The 20,647-nt window shown below is 38.9% G+C and overlaps 1 protein-coding gene across 5 annotated transcripts in view; it reads right to left on the reverse strand.

Annotated features, from left to right (window-relative positions):
- STXBP5L (syntaxin binding protein 5L) overlaps positions 1-20,647 on the reverse strand; it is a 402,439-nt gene that overhangs the window by 18,594 nt on the left and 363,198 nt on the right. For all 5 annotated transcript variants that reach the window (XM_054575243.1, XM_054575242.1, XM_054575241.1 and 2 more), the window contains 2 exons: positions 13,285-13,455; positions 3,222-3,461 (listed from right to left, as the gene is read on the reverse strand). In XM_054575243.1, the coding sequence (XP_054431218.1) occupies positions 3,222-3,461; positions 13,285-13,455 (411 nt within the window). The remainder of the gene's footprint in view (positions 1-3,221; positions 3,462-13,284; positions 13,456-20,647) is intronic.

Consider the following 20,647-nt stretch of genomic DNA (forward strand, 5'->3'; position numbering starts at 1 on the left):
GGGAGAAGGGAGAGCAGTTTCAAAGGTCAGCACAATAATCCAAGTGAGAAATGGATAGCGGTTCACTCCAACCAGGTTGGTAACAGCTGGTGAGAAATGATTAGAATCTGAGTAGGTTATAAAGGTCAAACCAACAGAATTTGCTAATAAGTTGGATTTAGAGTATGAAAGAAACATACTGATCAAGGGTGATTCTGTTTTTGACCCAAGAAATCAGAAGGATGGAATTGCCATAAATAAATGGATGTGGGAAAGACTATGGGAGAAAGGAAAGGATATCAGAAACTCAGTCTTGGATATATTAAGCTTAAGCTTAAGTTGCTTATTAGGTGTCCATTGGATGTCAACTAACAATATTTATGTCAAGAGTTTGGGGATAGGTCCATCTATAAATAGAAATATATGCCCCATCAGATTATAAATGGCACTTAAAGTCATGAGTCTAGCTGATTTCATCTAGGGCTTGAATATAAACAGAAAATACAAAAGGTCCAAAGATTTAGTCTTTGGGCATTCTGATATTTTAAGCTAGTGAACTGAGGAGGAAACAGCAAAGAGGACTAAGACAGAATGGCTAGAAATGTAGAAGGAAAACTAAGTAAATATAGTGTTCTGGAATTCAAGTGAAGTGTTTAAAGGTAGAGACAGTGCTTAATTGTGTATTATGTTGCCAATATACAAGATACTGCCTGAGAATTGGCCATTGGATTTAGCAATCTAGTTAGTGATAACCTATATAGAGATTTTTGTTGATTGGTATAGGAGAAAATTTGATCACAATGAACTGAAGACAGAATGGTAGAATAAAATTAGAAACTGTGGTTATAACAACCATTGTAAGGAATTTTGCATTGAAGATAAAACAGTGATTAAAGATAAAAATGGGAGAAATAACAGCATGTTTGTATGCTGATCTAATAGAAACTTCTTATACAATTATATATAATAATATAAATATAACAATATAATTATAAAAAGGAAAAAGGAAAAATTGCTGGAATGACTTTCTTGAGTAGGTGAGGGGGGCAGAATTTAGCATACACAAGTAGAAGATGACTGAGTTAGGGGTTTACATAGTTTAGTCATAATAATAGAAGAGGATGTAGGGACCATGGAGATATAGGCAGGTTGGTAGATGTGGTGGCAGCTGCTGAAATTGTGATTGTTTCAATATTTTCAGTGAAAGAGGACACTTGGTGATTAGCTGAGATTGAAAACAGTGGAGGAGGTACTGGAGGTTTGGGGAGAGTGGAGAAAACTGCAATGGTTTTTCTAGAGGGTGGGAGAGAGAATGAGGTCACTAATATATGACTTTAGCAACACAAGAGCCCACTTGAGGTTACTGATGATTTATTTCACAATGAGACTATTTGCATGGTTATATATTTTCTCCAGCCATATTCAGCTACATAGGTATAGAAATAAAGTAGGTAGAATTAAATTTAACCAAGATTTTGATTAGGCTGAATATGCATATGTGATACTGTGATTTACAATAAATATGTTTGGTTTTTATCCTCAGTTTTGGCACAGAGCACCTAAAACCCTTGGGATTTCCTGATGAGAGTAACACCATGGTCTTTCGTTGTTAAAGAGGTGACCTTTGGCCCTCACATTAGATGGGGTCTAATTGCCAGGGGAACCAACCACGTGATTAGAGGGTTGGCTGAGGGAGAGGGACCAGAGATTGAGTTCAATCACCAGTGGCCAAAGATTTCATCAATTACACCTGTGATGAAGCCTACATAAAATCCCAAAAGGAGGGGTTTTGGAGAGCTTCCTGGTTGGTGGAAAGGTGATTGTGGAAAGAGGGCATGAGAACTCTGTGTCCTTCCCAAATACTTTGTCCTTTGCATCTCTTCTATCTGGATGTTCAGCTATATCTTTTCACAATAAACTGGAAACAGTAAGTAAACATGTTTTTTTTTTTAGTTCTTTGAGCCACGGTAGCAAATTAATCAGACCCAGGGAGGGGGTTGTGGCCTCACATTTATAGCTAAAGCACAGGTAGTAAAAACCTGGACTTGTGACTGGTCTCTGAGGGGGTAGGTGGGGACAGTCTTGTGGGACTGAGCCCTTAACCTGTGAGATCTGACGCTATCTCCAATATCAGAATTGAGTTAAATTTGTGGGGCCCCAAGGCAGTGTTGTAGAGAATTGCTTGTTGTGGGAAAAAAACTTCCACAGCTCTAGTGTTAGGAAGGTTGAGTATAGCAGTGTGAAAATAAAAGGTAGTGGTGTGACACAGGAGAGACAAAGAAGGAGGAAGGACTGGGTTTTTTCCCTATACAAGAAGTGAGAACTGTACGTGTTTCCATCCCAGCCTGTAAAGTTGCACTGGTGTGGTCAGCCATCACTTGGGAGCTCATTAAAAATGCAAATCCTCAGATCCTAGCACTGAAACCAAACTTGTCAACACCTTAATCTTGGACCTCTAGCCTTCAGAAATAAGAGAAATTAAACTGTTATTTAAGCCATACATATTTATGCGAATTTGCCACATTAGTAGAGAGCGACTGATGTCTATTCCACCTACAATAAATAACTCATGTATATGAATGTAGTACACTAGTTAACAAAGAAAACACAACTTTATCTAACCTACCATACCATATATATGTACTCTTTTAAAATAAAATCCCTTATGCTGTATTACAATTCTTTTCTTAAATGTTTTTCAGATAATTTTATCATATAAAAAAAGAGAGAAGGTAAAAAGTTATTAAGAACAAATGTAAAAATATTAAAAGGAACAACAAGAAGAATCTTGCTGATCTCTTCTTTGAAAGAAAAAAGATAATTCAAGTAGGAAGAGAACACAACATATGCTTTAGCAACAATACTCATAATTTAGGTCAAGTTCTCTAGATATTAGGATAAAAACGAAACAGATTGTGTGAAACAAGACAGGAAGATTATCAAAGGCTTTAGAAAAGCATCTCAAGTTTTCTTCAGTGCTTTTCAGAAACTTATTTCCCAAGGCATTGTATAGGTTGGCAGTTCCACAGTTTACTACTGTAGAAATGGTTGTGCTATTTTTATCACAAAGGAAAGGAAAGTTGCAATATGACAAATGTTGAAATAGTATATGATTTATGAAATTCTCAATAATTCCTACTATAGAGAATATTTATAATGTTTGCTCCAGATTAATATAAATTAATGTTTTACAATACTTAAAATTTAAGAAAAGCAATGTATGAATAAATAAAAACTCTTACCACTTGGCAATACCATGACTGGTTCAGTGAATCTTTGTTCATCTGTTGAAGGCAGGTTCAGGGAGATGATTAACACCATTCCCAGGCTAGTTCCGACAAACAAACAGGGGGAGATGGTAGAGTCATTTTTCCGAGCAAAGGACTCCATGAAGTATAGTGCTGTAATTGCTTCTTTAGAATCTTTGTCAATACTGGAGATGCTAGAGCTTCTGGAACGGTTATAGGAATTTTCTCGGCTTTCTGTGGAAATTTAAAAAACAAAAATGAAATGTTAGTATATTTCCAGAAAAAGTAAAGTGAGACTTGGTACATGAAAACCAAAATTATGAGGGGGAAGTAGAATTTGCATCTTTGTTAACTGGTCTGGAAGGCAGCTTACCCAGTTCACCAAGTATTTTGAAAATGAAGAGACTTAAGTCCAGAAGTGTCAATCAAAAACTTAAGCAGGCCTGGGACTAAAATTTGGCTTTCCAGTTTACTGTGTTTTTATCTCTACATTACCTAACAAGTTTAGTTGAAATTCTCTAATTTGGAGGAAAAAATTAGCCTAGATAGTCAAAGTTACAAGAATTTCTGGTATCATTATAATTATGCTTCCCTTCTATCTCTCAACTGTTGGAGGTACAGTATTCCAAATGATTTTTTGGCAATTTCCACTTACTGACAACATTGTGGCTACTAACCTCAAGTTACAAATGTTCTATGGCAAATGCATTCCCCTAATGCGACTTCTGGTTTTGCTAAATCTGGAGTAATTACAGTTGTAAAAATTGAACTATTTACCAAGGTCAAAGAGCAAATGTTATCGTCCTGATCTAGTTTCAAGCTGCCTACCTTGAATCCAAATTCAGTCCGAACTGCATGGGGCCAAATACAGAGCTGCAGATAGTGTCATCCCTTTGACAGTGGTAATCTTTCAGAGAAGGCTTCAGCTCACTTAAAGGAAATGGGATGGTTTCAGGTACTCCTGCTCATCAACACTTACGCAATGGGCCTCCTCCAGCAAGTATAAACTCAGCACCTCAGTTAAATGGTATTAAGAAGGTTGTATTGTATCTAGAGAACTTGACCTAAATTATGAGTTCTTAGAAACTCCAAACACATTTCTCATATTCTTCTTTCTATTACCTAAACTCTCCTTTCCCTCCTGGTAGGTAGAGTCATTTTTATAAAAGAAAAACAAATAAACCTAAATATAAATTCCTCAGACAATCCTTTTTCTGGGAAACAAAATATAGTATTTCTAATTTCCTCTTTTTATCCCTCAACAAGTTATACACATGATTGTTAGTAACAGAATTTAGAAAAGAGAGTAAGCTTGAATATAATTAATATAATTTATAGAGTTGAAGACAGAGACATAGTTAAGTAATTTTCCCAGAATATAGCACAAGAGGCAGAAATGTCTAAAATTAAATTCATAACTCCCAATTTAGTGATTGAGTGCTGCTTCTTTAATGATCTCTATATTTTGATTCTATTATAACATTCCTAGCTGATATGTTCCCCTAATTTTTCCATTCATGGTTCATCAACTTTCAAGGTTCCTATTCAAGGCAGCAGTGATAGAGAGAAAACATTGTCTCCATAATCCCTGGACTACATGTAGTATGGCATAATAATAAGCAGTAAACCTAAAAATATATTTAAAAAATTGAAAGAATATAGATCATTGCTATCAAATTTTTTGATAAATGGGGTAATAAATGGGGAATTATTTTATAGCATAGAATTACCAATAGCATAGAATTACCAAATCTTTCTAAGAGTATTTTTTCCATTCAATTTATTTTCATTTTTTTGTATGACTTTAGTACTATTTTATTTATTGATATTATATGTATCACAATTAGCATATATGGTATTAGTAGTCACTGTTAAGCCATATATGAATATTTTTTATTTTTTCCCCTTTTTAAATTTTTTAAAAAAATTTATTTATTTTTTCAAATACATTTGTCTCTGCCTTTCCCCCACCACTTTCCCTTGCCCCCTCCCTCCAAAACTCCCTCCCTCAACTCTTCCCCTTTGGTTTTGTCCATGAGTCCTTGCTATATGTTCCTTGACTTTTCCCTTCCCTTCCTTTTCCCCACCGCCCCTCCCTCCTTCCCTCTTGTCTCTGTTGGTTTCTTTTCCTTTCAGCATTGCTGGTCTTATTTTCCTTGCATCTTTGTATTGTTGGTTAGGTTCCACTTATAGGTGAGATCATATGGTATTTGTCTTTCGCCCCCTGGCTTATTTCGCTTAGCATAATACTCTCTAGTTCCATCCAAGCTATTGCGAAAGGTAGTAGTTCTTTTTTTCTTTCTGCTGCATAGTATTCCATCATGTAAATGTACCATAATTTTTTGATCCAATCATCTATGTTGGGCATTTAGGCTGCTTCCAGCACTTGGTTATTATAAATTGTGCTACTCTGAACATTGGGGTGCATAGGTTATTTTGAATTGGTGTTTGGGGATTCTTAGGGTATAGCCCCAGCAGGGGAATCACTGGGTTGAAAGGCAGTTGCATTTTCAGCTTTTTGAGGAAATTCTACACTGCTTTCCACAGTGGCTGCACCAGTCTGCATTCCCACCAGCAGTGTACTAATGTTCCCTTTTCTCCACAGCCTTGCCAGCACCTGTTGTTTGTTGATCTCTGTATGACCGGTGTGAGGTGGTACCTCATGGTGGTTTTGATCTGCATTCCTCTGATGGCTAGTGATGCCGAGCATCCTTTCAAATGTCTCTGGGGCCCTCTGTATCTCTTTCTTGGAAAAGCGACTGCCCAGGTCCTTTGACCATTTTTTGATTGGATCGTTTGTCTTCTTGGAGTGGAGTCGAGTGAGTTCTTTATATATCTTGGAGATCAAACCCCTGTCTGATGTATCATTAGCAAATATATTTTCCCATACGGTTGGCTCCCTTTTCATTTTGCTGATGTTTTCTTTAGCCATGCAGAAGCTCCTTATTTTGATGAGGTCCCACTTGTTTATTCTTTCCTTTATGTCCCTTGCTTTAGGAGACATATAGGTGAAAAAATTGCTGCATGGGATATCTGAGAGTTTCTTGCTAATGTTCTCCTCTAGGACTTTTATGGTGTTGTGACTTATATTTAAGTCTTTTATCCATCTTGAGTTTATTTTTGTGTATGGTGTCAGTAGATGATCAAATTTCATTTTTTTGCATATAGCCATCCAGCTCTCCCAACACCATTTGTTGAAGAGGCTATTACTGCTCCATCTTATGCTTCTGCCCCATTTGTCAAATATTAGATGCCCATATAGATCTGGGCTTTCTATACTGGTCCACTGGTCTATGGGTCTATTCTTGTGCCAGTACCAGATTGTTTTGAGTATAGTGGCTTTGTAGTAGAGTTTGACGTCCGGAATTGTGATCCCTCCTACTTTGTTTTACTTTCTCAAAATTGCTGCAGCTATTCGGGGTCATTTATGGTTCCATATAAATTTTTGAAATGTCTGTTCTATGTCTGTGAAATATGTCATTGGTATTTAATAGGGATTGTGTTGAATCTATAAATTGCTTTGGGTAATATGGACATTTTTATATTAATTTTTCAAATCGATGAGCATGGCCTATGCTTCCATTTATTTGTGTCTTCCTTAATTTCTTTCTTCAATGTCATATAGTTTTCTGCGTACAGGTGTTTTACCTCTTTGGTTAAACTTATTGCTAGGTACTTTATTTTTCTTCTTGCTATATCGAATGGTAATTTTTTCTGATATCTTGTTCTATTTCATTGCTGGTGTACAAAAATGCCTTTGATTTCTGAATATTGACTTTGTATCCTGATGTTTTGCTAAATTCACTTATTAGGTTGAAGAGTTTTTGGTAGAGTCTACGGGGTTTTTTATGTACACTATCATGTCATTGGCAAACAATGATATTTTTAATTCCTCCTTTCCTACTTGGATGCCTTTTATTTCTTTTTCTTGTATGACCGCTGTGGCTAGGACTTCCAATATGATGTTGAATAGAAGTGGTGAAAGCCGACATCCTTGTGTTCCTGATATTAGTGGGAAAGTTTTCAGTTTTTGCCCGTTGAGTATGATTTTGGCTGTAGGTTTTCCATATATGGCCTTTAATACATTGAGGAATGCCCCATTTACTCCCATTTTGCTGAGTGTTTTGATCATAAAAGGGTGGTGTACCTTATCGAATGCTTTTTCTGCGTCTATCGAGATGATCATGTGGTTTTTGTCCTTTCTTTTATTTATGTGATGTATTATGTTAACTGACTTGCGTATATTGAACCATCCCTGTATCCCTGGGATGAATCCCACTTGATCATGGTGGATAATCTTTTGAATGTATTGCTGGATTCGGTTAGCCAATATTTTGTTGAGGATTTTAGCATCTATGTTCATCAGCGAAATTGGCCTGTAGTTTTCTTTCTTTGTAGGGTCTTTATCTGGTTTTGGGATTAGGGTGATGCTGGCCTCATGAAAAGAGTCTGGGAGTCTTTCCTCCTCTTGGATCTTTTGGAATAGTCTGAGAAGGACAGGGGTTAGCTCTTCCTTAAATGTTTTGTAAAATTCTCCTGTGATTCCTTCCGGTCCTGGGCTTTTGATGCCTCGAGTTTCTTGATTACTGCTTCAATTTCCCCAGCTGTTATCAGTCTGTTCAAGCTTTCTGTTTCTTCCTCCTTTAGTGTTGGAAGATTATACTTTTCAAGAAATGTGTCCATTTCATCCAGGTTTTCAAATTTGTTGGCATATAATTGTTCATAGTAGTTTCTGACAATCCTTTGTATTTCTGTGGTTTCAGTTGTTATTTTTCTTCTTTCATTTCTGATATTATTTATTTGGGTCCTCTCCCTTTTTTTCTTGATGAGTCTGCCTAAAGGCTTGTCAACTTATTTATCTTTTCAAAGAACCAGCTCCTGGCTTCGTCGATCCTTTGAATTGTTCTTTTCGTCTCTATGTCATTCAGTTCTGCTCTGATGTTGACTATTTCCTTCCTTTTACTTGCTAAGGTTTATTTGTTGTTGTTTCTCCAGTTCTTGAAGTTGTAGTGTTACATCTTTTATTTGAAATGTTTCTATCTTTTTTAGTTAGGCCTGTATTGCTATGACCTTCCCTCTCAGAACTGCCTTTGCTGTGTCCCATAGGTTTTTGGACTCTTGTCTGTTCATTTTCATTTGTTTCCAGAAATTTTTTGATTTCTTCTCTTATCTCACTATTGACCCATTCATTGTTTAATAGTCTACTGTTCAGTCTCCATGAGTTTGCAAGTTTTTGAATTTCTCTTTGAGGTTGATTTCCAGCTTCAAGCCCTTGTGGTCCGAGAAAAAGTTTGGTATTATTTCAATTTTCCTGAATTTGCTGAGGCTTGCTTTGTGTCCTATCATGTGGTCTATCTTTGAAAAACTTCCATTTTCATTTGAAAAGAATGTGTATTTTGCTTCTCTGGGATGCAAGGTTCTATATATGTCAGTTAAGTCTTTTTGATTCAGTGCATCATTCATCTCCACAATATCCTTATTGATGTTTTGTTTGGAAGATCTGTCCATTTTTGACAGTGAGGTGTTGAAATCCTCTACTAACAGTGTGTGGCTGTCTATATCTTTTCTGAAGTCATCCAACAATTTCCTTATATACTTGGGTGCTCCTATATTGGGAGCATATAAGTTTACAATGTTTATGTCTTCTTGATAGATTCTTCCTTTAAGTATTACAAAGTGCCCCTCTGGATCTCTTTTTATGGCCTTTGTTTTGAAATCTATTTTGTCTGATATAAGTATTACTACCCCTGCTTTCTTCTCTTGCCCATTTGTTTGGAACATTTTTTTCTATCCCTTTACTTTCAATCTGTGTAGGTCTCTTGCTCTGAGGTGGGTCTCTTGTAGGCAGCATATGTGTGGGTCATGTTTTCTTATCCATTCAGCCAGCCTGTGTCTTTTGGTTGGGGCATTTAGTCCATTTACATTGAGAGTTATTACTGATAGAAACTTATTGATTTCTTCTCTTTGTACCTGTGTTTTTCTCTTTCTCACTCTTTTCCTTCATCTTCTTAAAACAAGTCCCTTTAGCAAATCTTGTAGTGCTGGTTTGGTGGAGATGTAGTCTTTTAGCCTTCTTTTGTCTGGGAAACTTCTTATTTCCCCTTCTATTTTAATTGAGAGCCTTGCTGGGTAGAGCAGCCTTGGCTGTAGGCCCTTGCTTTTCATTACTTGGAATATTTGTTGCCATTCCCTTCTGGCTTGTAGTGTTTCTGTTGAGAAGTCAGCTCCTAGCCGTATCGGGCCTCCCTTGTATGTTACTATCTCCTTCTCCCTTGCTGCCTTGAAGATTCTCTCTTTGTCTTTGATAGTTGCCATTTTAATGATGATGTGTCTTGAAGTGGATGTCCTTGAGTCCCTCTTGAATGGGGACCTCTGTGCCTCCTGATTCCATGAGACCCTTTCTCTCCTCAAATTGGGGAAATTTTCCATCATTACTTTTTCAGACAGGTTCTCTATCCCTTGCTCCTCTTCTTCTCCTTCTGGTATCCCTGTTACGTGGATATTATTGCATTTCAGGTTGTCCTGCATTTTCCTCAATGCCTCTTCATTCTTTTTGAGTCTTTTTTTCCATTTCTTGTTCTTTCTGGGAGCTCTTTTCTACCTTATCCTCCATCTCACTGATTCGATCCTCGGCTTTATCTAGCCTGCTTTCGATTCCTTCTACTGTATTCTTCAATTCAGAAATGGTATTCTTCATATCCTCTTGAGTCTTCTTGACAGTTTCTATGTCCTTTTCCAGGCTGACATAGTTTGCCTTAAGTTCCTGATAATTTCTCTGCAATTTCTCATAGTTATCTTTAAGGTGGCTGAGCTCATTGAGCTTCCTTAGAGCCAATGTTTTGAATTCAATATCTGATAGTTCCCTTGCCTCTATTTCATTTAGCTCTCTCTGTGGGGAGTCCCCTTTTCCACTCATTTTGGGGGAACTTCTTTTTCTTCCTATATTTGTGAGAGTCTGGTAAGTAATGTATGTATGTATTTATTTATTTTTGGTTCTGCTTCCATTGGGCTGTCTAGATTTCCTAACTTTATGAATTAAAGTTCTATGGTAGTAGGCAGGTCTTTTTATTTATTTATTTATTTAACTTATTTTTTTCTTTAGTTTTCTTTCTTGGCCTGCCTCTGATGATGTCAGTTGTTGACCCTGTATGACATTGGGTTTTTTGTTTTAGCTTTCCAGGAGTCTATTGTCTGTGTCTGACTCCTGCTTTGGGGGGCTCTCTGACCCCTTCAGCCAGGGATCCACTATTTCTGTGGATCGCTTTGCACTCTCCCGCCAGCTACTTGAGTGCACTCCCTGGCCCGACAGGATTCCCGGCCCAACAGGATCTCCAGCCTGCCTGGGCACTTATTCACCCAACCTCACGCACTTGTTTAGCGCTCACGCCTCGTGTGCGCCCCGGGACTGGTCTGTTTAGGGTCTTTTATTCTGTGCTTTCCCTGCTTTTGGCTCTTTGGGGGCGTCGCCTGTCCTCGCCAAATGGAGACTAGGAAATGGGAGGAAGTCAGCTCCAGGACTCTCCAGTTAATCCTGTCTCCAGTCTCTCCTCCAGGGACTCTGGGCAGCTCTGTGACCCCTTCGGCCTGGGATTCACTATTTCTGCAGACTGCTTTGCACTCAATGGCCCGCGCAGGTTGGTTTACGCCTGCTCTGGCTGATCTGTGCACTCCCTCATAGGTGCCATCAGTGCCAACCTGCAGGAGCCGTCACCAGCCCGTGTGGGTCCACACACACACACTAGCCAACCCTCGCGTGTGTGCACCTGCACTGGGTGGTTTTGGGCTGTCTATTGTGTGCTTTTCAGCTTTTGGCTCTTTGGGGGTGTGGCCTGTTCCCTCACAGTGGAGACTATGGAAAGGAGAAGGAGTCAGGACTCCCCGGTTCCTCCTCCCGTTCTTTCCCCAACGCCTCCGTTTCCAGTCTCTCCTCAGGGGTCTCTGGGCAGTCCTGTGACCCCTTCGGCCAAGGATCCACTATTTGTGCGGATTGCGTTGCAATCGCGGGCAGTCTGGTTCGTGGGCGCCCCACTTATGCCTCTTTGGGGGCGCTCCCTGCCTGCCCAAAATGGAGACTACAGAATGGGGAGGGATTCAGGACTCCCCGGTTCCTCCTCCTGTTCTTTCCCCAATGCCTCCGTCTCCAGTCTCTCCTTAAGGCCCTCTATGCAGCTGTGTGACCCCTTTGGCCAGGGATCCTCTATTTCTTCCAGCTTGTCTGCACTTAGCCCCTCAGTTCACATAGGCACAAGCTGTGTGTGGAGCACACAAAAGGCAGGTTAATTGATTCCCTTATGCCTGAGTGAAACGGTAGCTGCAGGATGGGAGGTGAGTTGTCACTGGGGCTCCGCCAGCCACCGTCTCAGTTCTCTTCACGAAGTTTTCCTCACCAATCTTTTCCCAGGCACCAGCCCACTCTGCTGCCGCCTCTGCCCGGAGATCAAGGAGGGTGGCTGCCACTGCAATTTTTGCGTTGGCCCTTTAAATGTCTCTTTGTATCTCCAGCCACCTGTCTCTGGCAGAGAGCGCCCCTAAGCTTTTCGGGGTTGCATTTTTGTCGGCGTGTTTTCCTGGTTTTAGCTGCTGTAGTCTAGAGGTCCCTGTTTATGATTCAGACCCCGTTCTTCTCAGGGGGAGCTAACTGGCTATTTCAATGTCCCTCTGGTGCTGGTGCCTGTGGGCACCCAGCCCACCCTCTCGAGCCTCCACCGCACTTCTCACCCGTTGGGATGTGTGAGAGTTGTATCCACTATCTGTCCACGGCTCCAAGGCTCCTCTCCTGCTTTCGTTCTATTGTTTTCCAGGTGATTTCTCCACTATTTAGTCACAATTCCAGTTTGGTCTTGGGAGGAGGTCAGCATGACTCTGCCATGTTCCTCCCTCCTAATTTATTTTCTGTATTTTTTCAAATACATTTGTCTCTGCCTCCCCCCCTCCCTCCCTCAATCCTTCCCCTTTGGTGTTGTCCATGAGACCTTGCTACATGTTCCCCGACCCTCCCATTTAGAGTATTTTTTTCTTATCTCTCTCTGCAAAGTTCTTTATCAGCAAGACAGTAGCAGCGAAGTTACAAGATTTCTTCCTTTTTTCCCCTCTCTAAAAATAGTCCTGGCTTTCTGGCTCTTGTACTTTACTCCCTGCCCCCACAATCATTCCATAGGTAAGCACATAATCCTTTTTTAAAAAATCATGTTTATTCTATTACAGTTGTCTCAATTTTTCCCCCTTTGCCATCCTCCACCCATTCCACCCCGCCCCTCCTCTCAAAGTCAGTTCTCAATCTGTTGTCCTTGCCCATGGGTCATTCATACATGTTCTTTGTTTAGTCCCTTCTTCTTTCTACCATTGTCCTTCCCCATCGCCTCTGGTTAAACATATGAAAGAAACTGTAAACTTTAGAATTCAGTATCTTGCCTTTTTTTAAAAAAAAAGATTTTATTTATTTATTTTTTGGAGAGAGACAAAGGGAGGGAGAAAGAGAAGGAGAGGAACATTGATTAGTTGCTTCTCACAGGCCCCCACCTAGGGACCTAGCCCACAACTCAAGTATGTGCTCTGACCAGTAATTAAACTGGTGACCTCTTGATTCACAGGCTGATGCTCAATCCACAGAGCCACATCAGCCAGGGCCAATATTTTACCTTTTATTTTTTGTCACATGCACTTGGAAGTTGAGAAATTAAGGTGGTCAGACATTAAATAACTATTTACAGATAGAGATGCTAAGAGGCATACTGCTGAGATGGAAGAAAACTCTCATTTATTAGTGGGAGTGAAGATCCCAGATTAAGGCACAGATAAGTCTCCTGTTGTACAGAGGAGGTCAGAACCTACCAATAAGCAGCGGCATCTGGTAGTAGAAGTGAAGAAGGAGGTGGAGTGTGAATGGATTTGCAGTCATGGCCACAGCCTGGCCAGGCTCTCAGTTACTCATTGTCTAGAGTTGACTAGGTTTTTTATATCTTTTATATGCAGCCTCCAATCCTTGTCCTTCAGCTCCCGTAATTATGGTATGTCAAATTTTAATTGTTATCCACAAAAATGTGCATATTTAACCTACCTTCTGTTGTAACTGGTAAAGAAACCTCCATGCAAGCAGCTGACTGTGCTTTTCGAAATGGTGGTCTTCCAGGCCCCCAGCGATTTACTTTTGAAATGTCAGCATTAGAAAGACGCTTTCCAGAACTGCAACTGTGAGAAGTTGGACTTGTGCAGTGTCCATTTACATGATCTGTACCAAGAGGAAGAAGACAGCATAAATAAATCTTAATATTAAAAGAATCCAAGTGTGTAGATTAATAAATGAAAGAGAGTGAGAATTCTTTATGGTCAAACCTTAGAAACATGCCTAAATCCTTGCTATTTTAAAATTTAGTCACAATTTCAGTAGCTAGCCCAAAATTTCAGTTGTTAAATATAAAATTATTTTTTAAATAATTAATATTCAAGGTAACAAAAGTTACCTTGAAACAAACAAAAATGAGGACATAACAATTCAAAATCTGTGGGACATTGGGAAAGCAATCCTAAGAGGGACATTCATGGCATTACAGGCCTATCTCAAAAAACAAGAAAAAGCTCAAGTAAACAATCTAACTACACACTTGAAGGAACTTGAAAAAGAACAACAAACAAAGCCCAAAGTAAGTAGAAGGAAAGAAATAAATGAAATAGAGTCTAAAAAAAAAAGATACAAAAGATCAATGAATCCAAGAGCTGTTTTTTTAAAAAGCTAAACAAGGTTGACAGATATTACACCAGATTCATAAAGAAAAAAAAGGACCCAAATGATTAAAATCGGAAATGAAAGAGAAATAACAACTGACATCAAGGAAATACAAAGGATTATAAGTAAATATTATGAACAATCATATGCCAACAAACCCTGAATGAAATGGATAAATTCCTAAACATACACTCTACCAAAAACAAGTCAGGAAGAATCAGAGAATCTGAGTAGACAGACTACACTTAATGAAATTGAAATGGTAATCAAAAAATCTCCCAATAAACAAATGCCTTGGACCAGATGGCTTCACAGGTGAGTTTATCAAATATTCCAAGAACTGACACCTCTTCTTCTCAAACTATTTCATAAAATTCAAGAGGAGTGAAGGCTCCCAAACTCATTTTATGAGGTCACCATTATCCTAATTCCCAAACCAGATAAATGCACTACAAAGAATGAAAATTATAGGCCAATATCTCTGGTGAACATAGGTGCTAAAATCCTCAATGAAATATTAACAAACCGAATACAGCAATGCATGTAAAAAGATCATGCACTATGATGAAATGGGATTTACTCTAGGTATTCAAGGGTGGAAATATCATAAATCTATAAGTGTGATTCACCAGAAAAACAAAAAGGAGGGTAAAAACCACATGATCAATAGATGCAGAAAAAGCCTCTGAGAAAATACAGCACCTATTTATGATCAAACTCTCAGCAAAGTGGGAATAGAGGGAAGGTACCCAAACATAATAAAGGCCATATATGACAAACCCACTGCCAGTATCATACTCAATGGGCAAAAAATTACAAGCGTTCCCCTTGAGATCGGGAACAAGACAAGGATGTCCGCTACCACTTCTCTTATTCAACATAGTACTGGAAGTTCTAGCTATAGCAATCAGACAAATAGAAATAAAAGGCATCCAAATTGAAAAGGAAGAAGTAAAACTGTCTTTATCTGCAGATGACATGATACTGTACATAGAGAACCCCAAAGGCTCCATCAAGAAACTAGTAGAACTGATCAATAAATTCAGCAATATAGCAGGATACAAAATTAATATCCAGAAAACAGCTGCATTTTTATATGCCAATAATGAACTAACGGAAAGTGATATTAAGAAAACAACCCCATTCACAATTGCTTCAAAAAGAATAAAATACCTAGGGAGAAACCTAACCAAGAATGTAAAAGACCTCTACTCAGAAAATTTTAAGACACTAAAGAAAGAAACTGAAGAAGATGCAAGTAAGTGTAGCACATACTGTGCTAATGGATAGGATGAATTAACATCATTAAAATGACCCTACTACCTAAAGCAATCTATAGATTCAACACAATTCCTATCAAGGTTCCAGTGACATTTTACAGAACTAAAACAAATATTTCAAAAAGTTATATGGAACTACAAAAGGCCCTGTACAGGAATAGTGAGCCTGAGAAAGAAGAACAAAGTTGGAGAAATTTTTACCTAATATCACTACGTAATATCAAACGATACTATAAGGCCATAGTAATCAAAACAGACCGGTACTGGCATAAAAACAGACACACCACTCAATGGAAAAGAATAGAGAGTCCTGAAATAAATCTACATTTTCCTAGACAATTAATATTTGACAGAGGAAGCAGGCACATACAATGGGCTAAAGATAGGTTATTCAATGAATGGTGTTGGGAAAATTGGATAGATATGTGCAGAAAAGTGAAACTAGAGCACCTTCTTACACCATACACAAGATTAAATTCAAAGTGGATCACATACTTAAATGTTAGACCTGAAACCATAAAAGTCATAGAAGAAAACATAGGCAGCAAAATCTTGGATACTGGTCATAAAATTTTTTGTCAGATATATCTCCCCAGGCAAGGGCAACAAAAGAAAAAATAAACAAATGGGACTTCCTCAAACTAAGAATGTTTTGCACAGTAAAGGAAATCATCAACAAAATAAAAAGACAAACCACAGAATGGGAGAACATATTCACTGATACATCTGATAAGGGCTTAATATTCAAAATTTATAAAGAACATACAAAACTCAACACCAAAAAAAAACAAAACCAAACCCCCCCCCCAAAAAAAAACAACAACCCAATTCAAAAATGGGCAAAGGACCTGAATAGAGACTTCTTCAAAGGGGACATACAGATGACCAATAGACATATGAAAAGATGCTTAATGTCACTAATCACCAGAGAAATGCAAATTAAAACCACAATGAGATACCATCTTACATCTGTCAGAATGGCTATCATCAGTACAAACAATGCATTGCTGGTGAGGATGTGGAAGAAGCAGTTGAACTGCTGGTGGGAATGTAGACAGGTGAAGCCGCTGTGGAAAGCAGTGTGAAAACACCTCAAAAAATAAAAAAATGGATTTGCCTTCTGATCCAGTGATCCTTCTTCTGGAAATATATCTGAAGGAACCCAAAACACTAATTCAAAAGAACATAGGCACCCATATGTTCATTGCAGCATTATTTAAAGTTGCCAAGATATGGAAGCTGCCCAAGTGTCCATCATTAGATGAGTGGACAAAACAACTATGGGACATTTATACAATGTAATTCTACTTGGCCATAAAAAAGAAAATTTTACCCTTTGCCACGGTATGGATGGACCTGGAGAATGTTATGCTAAGTGAAATAAGCCAGTCAGAGAATGGTATAACCACATGATTTCACTCATATGTGGAATCTCATGAACAAATTGAACTAACAAGCAAAACAGAGACAGACTCATAGAGAGAGAATAGGTGACAGCTAGTGGCAGGACTAAGCAAAAAAGAAAAAGGACTCATAGATATAGAGAACAATGTGGTGATTCCTGGGGGTAGGTAGGTTAAGGGGACTAAATGGTTGTTGGGGTGGCCCATGTTGGGCGCAAGATGATGGTTGTACCCTGTTCCTGCAGAGTCCCCCGGTTGCCGCAGATGGTGAAGATAAAATAAGTTGTTCCATATACTTCTCAGTCTGCCAGGAAAAGGGGGTCACAATTTCCTCTAGCAGAGAATGCTCTGAGACCTTCTTTTGAAGTGGCTTTTATTGAGAGCGATATGTGCAGGGGTATACAGCATGAATGCAAAGTTCATCAATCAATGTCAAATGGCTATGTTTATAGAAAAAAAAATAGAAATCAAAGATAACAATTGAAGGAACACAGAGATTTGCCTCAGGTCAGGGTCCAGTAGACAGGGTGGTGCCCATTCAGCCCTGAAACCAGGGAAATTGATCGCATTCTATGCTTGACACCAAATATCAGTACTCATTTACTGGAGGGCATTCTTAGCAAAGTAAGTTTCATAGGATTTAATGCATTCCTTTTCCAGGCCTAATTTCCCCTGGGAACCACCCAATCCAGTTTAGGGCTGTACCGGCATTTAGGGCTGTAGCAGTATTGTTTCAAGCCTGAGACAGGCGGGTGGAGCAGAGCAGCCAAGAGATAAGGAGACTTCTTTCAGATAGAATGAGGACTCTGGCCATGAAAAAGCAGAGGGGCAAGGGTCTTTTGCCCCTTCTCTGTGTCCCCTAAGTCCTTCCGTGATGGCCCCTATGTGACTGTGCCTGACTTCGATTTTCCCTGCCATTGAGGGATCTTGACTAACCAGCCTTCCTCTGGGGCCAAGCAGGGTGAGGGAGGCAAGGCTGCACCCCTGCCAGGGGGACAGGTTTTCTCTCCTCAGTGGCCTGATTTCCCAAGGCCTCCTTGCTCAGCTTCAGCTTTGGGGCCCTCACACCTGTCAGTGAGGCTACAGTCCCTGGAACCAAGCAGGATGCTTGCCAACAAATGATAATGGAAAAAAATAAAATAGTAATTAAATGTAAACCCCACCCCCAAGAATGTTCACTCTAGAGCTAGACTGCCTGAGCTCAAATCCAAATTTTACTAGTTTTACAAATTATTGAAGTGTGTATGCTTTAATTACTTCTTCTGTAAACTGGGGATATTATTATCTAACTCATCGAGTTTTGTGATAATACATGTCACATGCAGGAATACTTCCTGGTATATGGTAAACTCTTAACAAAAATTATTATTGTCACCCTTGTTTTACAGTATTAATAATGCTGATTTCTTTTTTGTTTGTTTTTAGTTTTTAAATCATGTTTATTCTATTACAGTTGTCTCAATTTTCCCTCCTTTACCCCTCTCTACACATCCCACCCCCATCCCCACCCCCCACTCCCACAGCCAAGTCCCACTCTGTTGTCCATGTCCATAGGTCATTCATACATGTTCTTTGTCTAGTCCCTTCCCCTTCTTTCCACCATAGTCCCCTTTCCCAATTCCCTCTGGTCACTTTTAGTCTTCTCCATGTTTCCTTGACTGTTTATTTTCTTCATTAGTTTATTTTCTTGAATAGATTCCACTTATAGGTAAGATCATATGGTATTTGTCTTTCACTGACTGGCTTATTTCACTTAGCTTAATATTCTCCAGTTCCATCCATGTTGTTGTAAAAGGTAGGAGAGCCTTCTTTTTTTCTTTTCTTTCTTTTTAAAATGCAGGTTTTATTTATTTATTTATTTTATATCAAAATCCATTATAAAATATTACAAAATTTAAATCCTATATAAAGTCTCAACAATTAAAACATGACACCAGAACAGAAATAATCAAGTAGATCAATGAATGAGCATTCTAGAAACAAACATATATATCTAACAATGTAATATATAATTAAATTGATATTTCAAATCAATGGGAAAATTAAGGTTTATTCAACAAATAAGGTGCATGGACCACTATTACTTGAAATAAAACAAATATAGAGACCTATTTCACACATGATACAAGAAATATTCAGGTGAGTTAAAAATCAATATGTAAAACCTAAAGAAATTTAGGAGAAAATACAAACTAATATCTTTCTTACCCTAAGGTAAACCCAGAAGCTAAAAGATAAAATATTTACACTATGACTACATTAAACATTTAAGACTATATAGTAATATACATATAAAAAAATAAAGGACAAGTAATAGAATAGGAAAGTATTCGCAACACATCTAAAAAAGGTTAATAGTTTTTTTTTTTTAGGGAAAAATTCTATAAATATTTAGTCAAAAAATGGATAAAGAATACCAAAAAGTGATTTAAAGCTTTTTAAAAATAATAGAAATTGACAAGAAATATACAAAAACAGGTTTAATTTCAACAAATAATAAAGTAACAATTAAAATAACATTGTCACAATCAGATTAGTAAGAATTAAAAATATTGGTAATATCAAGTATTGCTGACTATGAAAAGAAGGGAGTATTTATAGACTCTTTTACTCCATCTTCTTAAAGCAGCCCCTTTAGCATATCTTGCAATGCTGGTTTGGTGGAGATGTATTCTTTTAGCCTTCTTTTGTTTGAGAAGCTCCTTATTTCACCTTTTATTTTAGTGGAGAGCCTTGCTGGGTAGAGCAGTCGTGGTTGCAGGCCTTTGCTTTTCATGACTTGGAATATTTCTTGCCATTCACTTCTGGCTTGTAGTGTTTCTGCTGAGAAGTCAGATGCTAGCCATATCGGGCTACCTTATATGTTAGTAGTACCTCTTTCTCCTTTGTTCCTTTAGAATTCTGTTTGTCTTTGATATTTGACGGTTTAATGATGATGTGTCTTGGAGTGGGCCTCACTGGATTCCTCTTGAGTGGGATCCTCTGTGCCTTTTGAACTTGTGTGACTTTTTCTCTCCCCCAGTTAGCGAAAGTTCTCTTTCTGGGGATTCCTCCTTTCCCTTTGATTGGGGGGTGTTTCTTTGTCTTCCCATTATTTGAGAGATTCCTCTTTTTTGCTTCTGCTTCTTAAATTGATCTGTCTTGACTTCCTGACTTTGTGATGTAAACTTCTATGGTAGGAGGCTGCTGTTTTTTCTTTCTGGATCTGCCTCTGATGATCCCCCTTCATTTCTTAATAATTAATAATAAAGGGAACCAACCATAGGAAAAAACATTTTTGCCAGTGATACCCGGGACAAGAATTTGATCTCTAGGAAAAAGATGGTGGAAGAGTGAATGGGAGTCATGTGGACCTCCTCCCAAGACCAAACTGGAATTGTGACTAAATAGTGAAGAAATCACCTGGAAAACAATGGAACAATAGAGGGAGAGGAGCCTTGGAGCTGCAGACAGACAGTGGAATCAACTTTCACACATCTGAATGTGTGAGAAGTGTGGTGGAGGCTCGAGAGGGTGGGCTGGGCATCCACGGGCACCAGCACCAGAAAGACAGTAAAATGGCCAGTTGGATCCCCCTGAGAAGGACAGGTCTGAATCATAAACAGGGACCCCTAGACTACAGCAGCTGAAACCAGGAAAACACACAAAATGCAACCGTGAAAAGCATAGGGGTGCTCTCTGCCAGAGACAGGTGGCTGGAGATGGAAAGAGACATTTAAAGGGCCAACGCAAAAATTTGCAGTGGCAGGCGCTTTCCTTGATCTCTGGGTAGAGGAGGCAGCACAGTGGGCTGGTACCTGAGGAAAGATTGGCGAGGAAAAGTTTGTGAAGAGAACTGAGACAGCGGCCAGCAGAGTCCCAGTGATAACTCACCTCCCATCCTGCAGCTACCATCTCATTCAGGCATAAGTGAATTAATAAACCAGCCTTTTGTGTACTCTGCACACAGCTTGTGTGCTTGTGAGCTGGGGGCTGGGTGCAGACTGGCTGGAAGAAATAGAGGATCCCTGGTCA

This window comes from Pteronotus mesoamericanus, unplaced genomic scaffold (genome assembly GCF_021234165.1).
Source record: "Pteronotus mesoamericanus isolate MK-2021 breed Mesoamerican mustached bat unplaced genomic scaffold, CSHL_Meso_final contig_27, whole genome shotgun sequence".
NCBI lineage: Eukaryota > Metazoa > Chordata > Mammalia > Chiroptera > Mormoopidae > Pteronotus > Pteronotus mesoamericanus.